This window comes from Mus caroli, chromosome 10, assembly GCF_900094665.2.
Source record: "Mus caroli chromosome 10, CAROLI_EIJ_v1.1, whole genome shotgun sequence".
NCBI lineage: Eukaryota > Metazoa > Chordata > Mammalia > Rodentia > Muridae > Mus > Mus caroli.
In genome coordinates this window covers 111,506,570-111,517,061 of record NC_034579.1, presented here as the reverse complement: position 1 = coordinate 111,517,061, position 10,492 = coordinate 111,506,570, and the positions used below count along the sequence as shown (strand labels likewise).

At 51.0% G+C, this 10,492-nt stretch overlaps 1 protein-coding gene across 1 annotated transcript; it reads left to right on the top strand.

Annotated features, from left to right (window-relative positions):
- Positions 1-63: 63 nt before the first annotated feature.
- Dyrk2 (dual specificity tyrosine phosphorylation regulated kinase 2) lies at positions 64-9,885 on the top strand. Its single transcript, XM_021175004.2, has 3 exons — positions 64-532; positions 955-1,103; positions 8,083-9,885. Exons 1-3 carry the CDS (start codon positions 484-486, stop codon positions 9,688-9,690), a joined length of 1,806 nt encoding a protein of 601 aa, XP_021030663.1. The 5' UTR covers positions 64-483; the 3' UTR covers positions 9,691-9,885.
- The last annotated feature ends 607 nt before the right edge of the window (positions 9,886-10,492 follow it).

Sequence of the window (10,492 nt, the reverse complement as noted above, 5' to 3'; positions counted from 1 at the left end):
GGGGAGTCTGGGGCGGGGCCTCGGCGGGGGCGGGGCTGGCCTTCTCGGGCGCGAGCCGCGGGGGCGAGCGTGTGTGCGAGTGTGCGCGGACGCGCGCGGGCCCGGGAGGAGGCTCCCGAGCGAGTGGGTCCCGGCGGCCGCAGCCCGCTCCCCGCGGCCCCGATGTGAGGGAGTCGGGGAGGCCAGCGGTGCGGCAGGGGAGGGCGAGGCATGTGCACGGGCCGGGGGGTACAGCAGCCGCCCGAGGACGAGGGGGACGGCGGCGGCGAGGAGGAGAGCGGGGGGCTCGCGGCGGCGGGTCCGGGCCGAGGGGATGCAGCGGACTGCGTGTGTCTGGCTGTAGGGGGAGCGAGGCGGCGACGAGGCGCGGGTGACCCGCGTGAGGGGAGACCAGGAGGCGGCGGCGGCGGCGGCGGCGGCGAGGAGTAGCGGCGGGACCGGCGGCGAGGGCAGCACTGCCATGCACGTTCCTCTCCCGCGGCCATGTTAACCAGGAAACCTTCGGCCGCCGCTCCCGCCGCCTACCCGACCGGTAAGGGCCCCGGGACCCTGTTGGCGGCGTGGGGCGCGGGCTGCGCGCGTTGGTGCCCCGGGATCCCCGAACCCGGCGGGTCGAGCGAGGGCCATCCGGAGCGCGACCCCGCCGCTGCGCCCTCTCGGTGGCCCGCCCTCCCCTCCCCCGGCCCGGCGACGTGGGCTCCGGAGCTCCGGCCCAGCACTGCTCCCCGCCGGGTCGCGAACTTAACTTTGCAGCTGGCGGGTGCGCGCCGGGGAGTCGCGTCCCGACCCCCCTCGTTTCCCGCACGCCGCCGGCTTTTCCCGGGCCGGGTGTCTCCTTCCATCTTCTCCCTGGAAGAGGGGGTTCGCTGCCCACCGGGGCGGGGGCGGGGGGTCTGGGTGGCTCTCTTCCCCCACCCTGACCCTCTTTTGTCTCCTCCCGCGCGTGGCTCCCAGGCCGAGGAGGGGACACCGCCGTTCGCCAGCTTCAGGCTTCCCCGGGGATCGGCGCGGGGGCTCCCCGAAGCGGAGTGGGGACCGGCCCGCCCTCCCCCATCGCCCTGCCGCCTCTCCGGGCCAGCAACGCTACCACTACAGCCCACACGGTGAGACCTGGCTTCGGGTGGGCGCCAGGCAGACCCCTGGCTTGTTGGGTTCCGACTGTGGGAAGAGAGGGCCGAATCTCCACGCCCCTGGCAGGGGCCTGTCCTCGACGCCGCCCTCTGCAACTTGGGCGAGCCCCGAGCTGCTGCCACAAAGGAGATTCGTGGCTTGGGCCCCTTGCTTCCCTCTGGTGCTCGCCCACCCCAGAGCTCCTTTTCCTGGGAACTTCCTCCTTGCGCCCCCTCCCCCTTTTTTCATCTCTGCTTCCCAGAGCTCCCTCCCCCCCCCCCGTAAACATCTACTCCCAACCCCAGGGGTAGTGGATATTTATAGAAACGTATGTGTTAGGGGACAGCTAGGCTACCCTGCCCGGAAAATCGATCCCCCAAAGAGCTTCCGAGGCCTGGCTCCAGCCAGCAGGGAGCACCCGCCAATTGTCCCCCGCGTGTGTAAGCATGTTTTATGAGAGCTACAGGTTTGAGCACAGCAGAAATTGTAATTAACATTAACAAAAATAAGAGCTACAGCAGTCGTCAAAACAAAACAACCGCCCCCCCCCCCGCAGGATTCTCAACGTGGATATTGCTCAAAAGGAAAGACTGGGCTTTGCTTTGTAGGTGGCAAAGGAAGGGCATCTGACAAGGGCTGTGGTCCCTTGAGGCCCTGGGGAGGAGAGCGGAGCCTGGGACTGGTAGCTGTAGTGACTGGCAAGCTGGATGTGACTTCAGTATGTACCTTTCCTCAGCTCCCAGCGATGGCCTTTGGATGGTGACCGGGAGCCTAGAGGAGGTGTGCGCTTGCAGAAGGTGGTGGTTTCAAAGGTCTCTTTCCCAAAGGCTCTCTGGGAGCGTGAGCAACCTAGGATGCTTTCTGAGTGAGGTTGCTTGCAGGGCATAGGGTTTTGTTGCCAAGTGAAAGTTTGTTGAGAGCACCCACCCATGGTTTGTGGCCTGCAAGGAGCATCTCGGGGGGGGGGGGGGGGGGGGGGGGGGGGGGGGGGAGGGGTCATGTGTGACTGAAACTTGTTTATCACAGGAGATGAGAAGGTGGACTTTAGTTGTAATGGAGATATGTAAGAGAGGTAAATAATCTCATAGGCATGTTTTGTCATTCTGTTTTTCTCGGTGGGTCTATCCTGGGGGCTGGACATTATACAGAATTAACTCATCTGGGTTGTACTGTTGCTGGGAAAGAGAGCCTGCAGTTAGTAGGGATGTGATTGCCACAAGGGCATTCTACAAAGGAACAGCCATTGGTTTTAGAGGTTTGGATTTTCTGTGGTTTTGGCTGGTTTTGAATCATCTGACAGTTTGGAAAATACAGCGTCCATCCCCCTCCCCCCAGCTCCCCCTCCCTCATGTGTTGGTGTGATCATGTTACATGGTGTGAACTGGAAAAGAAATAATTCAGTTTGCCTCCGGTTTCCCAGTTTTTGTAAGGATGGCCTTTGCCTGATCAGAACTTCTTTGGGGTTGAAATATGTCATGGAACCCGGTGAAGGAGAAGTTGTCACTAGCAGAATAGCCTGTGTGGCATCAGAAAGGAAAGGCCATGAAGGCAATTTCGGGGGGTAGACGCCTGTGCTTTGTGACCTGCGTGTGACATGGCTGTTTGTAGCTGAAGGGTGAACTTCAGCCGCTCAGCATCCTTGGATGCTGGGTTTTGAAAGTGAAGCTTTGTGTTTCAAATGTGAGTTTCGACTTGGTTTGTGTAACATTGCAGGTTTCCCAGCCTGAGCTGAGTTTATCTGGCTCCTCTGTGTGTTTACCTGAGGAGGCAGACTCCACAGGTTAACTGAGCTGTCAGGAGTCCAGAGGCTACTCTGATGTGTATTGCCGAGTCACACACCCTCCCGAGTCTTCACTTCATGTACTATTTGGGACTACTAGTTCTGGGGACCAGTATCAGCTTAATTATAAATACTAGAACCTTTGCAGATCCAGAGACGCAATATTCCACATTTTCAAAAGTGTTTATGTATTTGTTTCTGGAGCAGTTACCCCTGGGAGGAACTGTGGAGGAATGAGCAGAGCAGGCCCCTTTCTCCCTTAAACACATGACAGGGTTATGAACTTTGGAATTTTCCATGGTAATATGCTTTCTTTTTTTTTTTTTTTTTGTATGACGTTTATTGTATACTATAGCAATTTAGTTTGGGTCAGCTTGTCCTAAAAGTAAAACCAATAAATATCTCAATTCTCATTGACTTTTAAAAAGAATAATAATATATGGGAGATGATAAAATTTTTGAAAACTTTTCATTTCTATAGATTCCAAGATACTGGTAAATATCCTTATAACTTTTAACGCTTAGATTATTCATCAGTGATTTTATTTTTTAACCTCCACAGTTTTCTTCCCATAACCGCACACAACATTTCTAAGATGATTTGGGGAGGCTTTAAAACTCCCAGAAGTCTTAGCACGAGGAGCATCTGTTGCTTGCCATTTTGGTATCGCGAGAGGGTGATGAAGTGGCAGACTTCTTAGCCTTTGTTGTCTGATAGAATTTTCAATGCTAAAACATTGCATGTTCCGAGGAGGGCTTTATGGGTCTCTCCACGTTAATGCATGCATTCCCTGGGGAGTTGGACCATTACCTTTAGTTAGTGTCAGCTTGCATTCTTGAATGTGACACATTGTACTACCTTAGCCAATAGGGCCAACCCATGGTCGCTGACTTCAAGAGGCTGAGGTGAGAGTGAAGAGTTTTCAGGGTTCTTATGTTTATGATCTGGTCCTGGCTTGTCTGGCCTTTCTGGGTGCCCCTCCCCCAAGCCCACCATGTGTCAGTTTTGTGCATTTGATTTTGGTTGGGATTTCAGTCTTCTTCCTCCTGGAACCTTCAAGTAAATATCTTTAACTCCTGGAATGTGTAAGGCTCTGGGGTGTTGTTAAGATGTCTGCCTCAGGTACTTTTTAACCAGCTGTCCTTTGCCTCGGAGGCATAGTGAGATCTTGTGACTTGGGCCTCTTGGGATATTTCCCAACTCCCTCAGTGTTGACTTCATGTTTTCTTTTGAAGATGCAAACACCATCTCTGAAGAATGACTCCGAGAGACATTTCTTGATGTGTGTGCTTCTAGTCAGGAGGTAGTCATTAAATTCCCACTGTGGACCTGAGTTTACTGTTGTCGGGGACTTAAAAATTAGAGGTGATCCTCTCCTGTAATTTCTCAGCAGCCGGATAGATGGATGTGATTTTTTTTTGTCAAACCAGAGTGAAATGAAGCAGTGAACGGTACTGTAGGTGTGTGTGTGGCGGGGGGGGGGGGGGGGGGGGAGGAGGGGATTGAATAATCAGAGGATGTGAGAGCCCTGGGTTTTTAAGAATGAATAGGAGTTTATCATATGAACAGTGGTAAGAAGGAGATTCAAAGTCTGAAAAGGGTAGTGGTCGTAGCTGTCCCTGCTCAGTACTATACCCAACACTTTCTACGTGTAACTTCTCTAATCTCCCTAATAGCCCTAATGAGGTAGCTTGGGACCTTTCTGAGAGATTAAGTAAACAGCCCAGGGTCACACAGTAACTGTGGGCACTGCATTCACTTGACGGGCGAAAATCTCTGGGCTCTTAGAAAACTGCTTCCATCAACAAGAGAGGGTGTGAAAATGCACAGGATTCCTGGGTCTTGGGAGTTCAGCCTTGTTCCTCTGAGATGGATAGATCAGACTTGGAAGGGCTCAGGCCAGATGTGTTCTTACGGCAGGCATTGGCTCTGGTGGTGGGATATAGCCGTGGGCCACAAGAAAAGCAAGGGCAGTCTCAGACAGACAGCATGTGCATGCCAACTCTAGAAAACACTGTGGAAAAGGATTTGAAGAGTTTAGGCTATGAAGCAGGGTGCATCTGGGCCTGGGTCTGCCTCTGCCTGCATAGCCACCTCAGTTGTCCCAGTGAAAACAAGCAGTGTACGGCGAAATGTAACTCTTAGAAAGGGCATGAGGGGTTGGACACAGGAGGCTTCACGATAGTGTGGGAAGGGTGCAGAGTCTGAGAAGGGTTCCCAGGTGTACACTGTCGGGGATTCCCAGGTATTCAGCCAGAGTGTTTATTTGGAAAGAGAGGGGATTTTTTTTTGTTTTGTTTTGTTTTTTGTTTTCGTCGTCGTAGGTGCTTATTTGTTTGTTTTAAAGTTGGGATTAGGATAACAAGAAAACATCTGGCTCTATAAAGAAAAGTTAGGAGTTTGTTTGAGTTGCTTGTGGGATCAGAGACTCATTAGTAGCTGAGCGGAAGGGTTTGAGTCCAGGAGGCAGGGATGGATAGGCGTGTCTGCAAGAGGAGACCTGGTAGGCTCCAGCCAATGAGAGGCACTCCAGGACATGCCAGCTGTGCTCAGCACTGCCTAGGAAATTATTGGAGTGAAAAGGCAAGAGAACGGAAGCTTGGATCCACCTGTCAGCAAAGGGACATAGCAGATCCTGCAAAAGGACGCCGAGAGCAGGCAGCCGGAGAGAGACATGGTGGTCCAATTGATGGGCAATCTCTTTCACTTCTGGCCACTAAAATATTAGAATGTTTTGTTTTGTTTTTTTTGGATTATACAAAAAGTCATTATAATAACATAAGCCGGAGTAAAATCTTGATGCTCAAAAAGTTTTATGGTGCTAGCATTTTAGGAATCTTTACAAATTTCAAGGTTGATTTTTATCCTTCATGTGGCTCTCGAGTCGTACGTAGAGCATAGATCTGGATGGCGGGGTTGCGGGTAGACCTGAAGGAATCCCCCTCTGGCCCTGAAGAGACAGATTTCAAATCCTGAATCCTTTTCATTCCTGGTGTTTTAAAGACTGCAGAGGAAAGAGGGCTCAGAGATGAATGGAGCTTTGGAAGGAACGCAGTGCGTAGACTGGGGCACAGTGGAGCGGGGCAGGACCTAGCACTTCAGAGGCAGGCCATGCCAGCACTGGTTTCCCCCACCCCAAGGCTAGCACTTGTTAGCAAGTTCTTGGCTAACTCTGGGGTCTTAAGAACCCAGGGAAAGGAAGGGAAGGACAAACAAGTCTGCATTACCTTTTTATCTGTGCAAAGCTTTTCTGGTGCATTTTGTGGGCTGCCTTGCTTTTGAAGTCAAAAAAGATAGCACCTCCCTTAGTAGAACATACAGTCGCCAGTCGCCTTGGAAGCATGGAGTATCATCTGCAGGTTCCATAAGAGAAATCTGCTGAAAGTCTCTCCGAGGAATAAAATTCTTGGTTCTGTAAAGTCATAGTCACGAGTGCTGGCTTCCTTCTGTTTTAGAAGTAAGCAGAGAGTCTCACTCCATAGATGGTCATTGTGCTTGCTGTTTGTCAGTTCAAAAATAAAAACAAAAAACAAAAACAAAAAAAAAATGAAGATCGTGTGATTTCATTTTATAATCCAGCTGCTCCTAAACCATTTCTTGAATCCCCGTGCCACCCTACAGAGTGCGTCTGTTCTTTCAGGAGTATGAATAACCCAAAACAGAGGACTTAGCACCGAGGAACTAGGACTCATCCTATTGACTGTAAATCCCCAGTGGGCACAGTTCCCAGCACTCTGTAGCCTGTCCCTTACTAATACTGATGGAAAGGGTGGGGTAGATTATGGCGACGAGTTGATTCTTTGAGGTCTCAAGTGAGAATCCACCAGCAGGCTGCTCGAAGGAAATCCCAGCCCATTCAGGATGGGAAAAGGAGGGCTCTTCCTTTGCCCTGTCAAGTTTTGTTTAGATGAGACTATTCTGGGATGGCATGTGTGCCAGAAATAGAAACTGCTACTTTGTATTCGTCTTGGTTACTGTTTCCTTTGCTTTGAGCAAATACCTGGCAAGAGTCGATTTCAAGGAGGAAGGGTTTATTTCAGCTGGCAATTTAAGGAGGGCTATACTGTCATGGCATGAAGGCATGGTGGCAGGAACCTGAGGCAGCTGGTCACACTGCCTCTGCTGGCTGGAAGCCGATGGGGGAGCATGATAGGGTTTGGCTTGCTTTGCTCATCAAGTCTGGAACCCCAGCCAGTGGAAAAGTGCAGCCATGTATATAGGTTGGATCTTCCCACCTCGGTTAACCCAATCTAGAAGCTCTTTAAGGGACATGCGCAGAGGTTTGTCTCTTAGGTGATTCTAGATCCTGCCATGGTGGGAGTCTCAATGTCACATTATTCTATGTTGGAAAGCTGAGTATCCCAGCAGCCTGTACAAACCCATGCATGGGTACTGAGCTGTGGACCAGAGGCCCCAAACGGAATGGCAAGTTGCTCAGTTTGTTGGACAGAATGACCTTAACTGATTATAAAGCCACCAACACCCAGAAACTGTAAACAACAGGTTTGAAGTTCGAGAGATAACCAGGGCACACGTATCTATGTGAGACTCTGTCAATAGAAGCATATTTTGCTTGTTGCTATGTGTGCTCTCCAAGGTCAATTATAACTTCCAGGGAAGAAGGAAACACACCGTGTTTGGGGAGGAGATCTAGATACGTAAAAGAGCACTGGACAAATGTGATTCCCCGTCCTCGTGTAAATAAAGAATGCCTAGATGAAATGTGGGAGACACTGTGGTCTGGGCGTGGGCAGCAGGGTAGATGGCACTTCTTTGTGCTTTGTCTGTTTCATTTCCAGATCAGATATGGCTCCAAACACCCGCCATGGGCCAGGCCTGTTATTAAACACTAGGTGCAGGATGGTAACATGAACGCTGATCTTTGCTCCAGGAAAACTTACTCCAAAGACTTGGGCTATGTAGGGCTGGCATTCTTGGGGCTGTCCTATGTCAACTGTCTACTTTTTTTTTTTTTTTTTACTGTCTTGGCTATAACCAGCCTACTCATTTTCTCTGCTAGTGTATGTTCATGGGATGGCTTCCATGTAGTAAAACCAGATGTGACTTTGTTCACGCCAAATTGGATATTGTAAAGATAGGAATGGGTTAACGGGGACTTTTCAAAAGTCATCCTTGGAGAGATGAGGTGCACCCCCTTCCTTTCTATTGATGCGTTTTGTCTGCATTCCAGATTGGCGGCGGTAAGCACACCATGAATGACCACCTCCACCTCAACAGCCATAGCCACGGACAGATCCAGGTTCAGCAGCTGTTCGAGGATAATAGTAACAAAAGGACAGTGCTCACAACACAGCCCAATGGGCTTACGTCGGTGGGCAAGACCGGCTTGCCTGGGGTGCCCGAGAGGCAGCTGGAGAGCATTCACCGACGGCAGGGCAGCTCCACCTCTCTGAAGTCCATGGAAGGCATGGGGAAGGTAAAAGCCACCCCCATGACGCCCGAACAAGCGATGAAGCAATACATGCAAAAACTCACAGCCTTCGAACACCATGAGATTTTTAGCTACCCTGAAATATACTTCTTGGGTCCAAATGCAAAGAAACGCCAAGGCATGACCGGTGGACCCAACAATGGTGGTTATGACGACGACCAGGGATCGTACGTGCAGGTGCCCCATGATCACGTGGCTTACAGGTACGAGGTCCTCAAGGTCATTGGGAAGGGGAGCTTTGGGCAGGTGGTCAAGGCCTATGACCACAAAGTCCACCAGCACGTGGCCCTGAAAATGGTGCGGAACGAGAAGCGCTTCCACAGGCAGGCGGCCGAGGAGATCCGGATCTTGGAACACCTACGGAAGCAGGACAAGGACAACACAATGAACGTCATCCACATGCTGGAGAACTTCACCTTCCGCAACCACATCTGCATGACGTTCGAGTTGCTGAGCATGAACCTCTATGAGCTCATCAAAAAGAATAAGTTCCAGGGCTTCAGCCTGCCTCTGGTGCGCAAGTTTGCCCACTCCATTCTGCAGTGCTTGGATGCTTTGCACAAGAACAGAATAATCCACTGTGACCTTAAGCCCGAGAACATTTTGTTAAAGCAGCAGGGTCGAAGCAGTATTAAAGTGATTGACTTTGGCTCCAGTTGTTACGAGCACCAACGCGTCTACACGTACATCCAGTCACGCTTTTACCGGGCTCCGGAAGTGATCCTCGGAGCCAGGTATGGCATGCCCATAGACATGTGGAGCCTGGGTTGCATCCTCGCGGAACTCTTGACCGGTTACCCCCTCTTGCCTGGGGAGGATGAAGGGGACCAGCTGGCTTGTATGATCGAGCTTTTGGGCATGCCCTCTCAGAAACTCCTGGATGCTTCCAAACGAGCCAAAAATTTCGTGAGCTCCAAGGGTTACCCCCGATACTGCACGGTTACGACTCTTTCAGATGGCTCTGTGGTCCTCAACGGGGGCCGATCCCGGAGAGGGAAACTAAGGGGTCCGCCAGAGAGCAGAGAGTGGGGGAACGCACTGAAGGGATGCGATGATCCTCTTTTCCTTGACTTCTTAAAACAGTGTTTGGAGTGGGATCCCGCGGTCCGCATGACCCCGGGCCAGGCTTTGCGGCACCCGTGGCTTAGGAGGCGCTTGCCAAAGCCTCCGACCGGGGAGAAGACAGCGGTGAAGAGGGTCACAGAGAGTACCGGTGCTATCACCTCCATTTCCAAGTTACCTCCACCCTCCAGTTCAGCTTCCAAGCTGAGGACTAACTTGGCACAGATGACAGATGCCAATGGGAATATTCAGCAGAGGACAGTGTTGCCGAAACTTGTTAGCTGAGCTCCAGTCCCCCTGATGCTGGCAATCTGAAGAGGAAAAAAAACACGCGTTATAGCTGAGCCTTACTGGGTTGAAAAAGTGTAGCTCAGACCTGTTTTTATTTGCTCAATAACTCAACTCATTTGTATCTTTTCAGCACTTGATGTAAGACTGTTTTGTTTTTATAAAATACATGGGGACAATGCTTTAAGTTTTTATACTTTCTGAAACTGTTTTTGGTTTTTTTTTTTTTTTTTCTTCCTTGTGTTTCTAAAAGTACGATGAGCCTTACTGTATTTAGTGTGGCAGAGAAATCACATTGGTGGCAGGCCATTGATTCTTCATGACTGTCACACATTTGCAGATTGGTCAAACACATTCACTCTGTTTTGGTCCCACTCCCCAGGGAGGTGCCCCCCTGAGGCCCCCCTCCTCTCTCCTGGCTCCAGGTTCACACGGAAGCAGCCTGCCTTGCCTCCATTTTTCATAAATTAATCTGGTTCAGAGTGGAGGAGGGAGAAGGGGGGCCGGGGTAAAAAAAATCTCTAAGGAAAACTGCACTTTTGAGATTTTCTTTTTTTCCTCACAGTCTGTTCAAATGATTACAAAATAGGATTGCCCGCTTTCAACTGCCCACTTAACATTCTGATGTGCTTAAGCCACCGAGCCGCATTTAGTGGATAAGTGGAAACTGAGATGTGTCCGTTCCTCCCGAGGCACTGGGATGATGGCGGGCTGTCATAATCAGGAAGCCTTCTGGTTACGGGATTGCTTTTGCACCTAATTTTAAGGACTCCCCCACAGTGTTCCCTGCTGCCTTTTC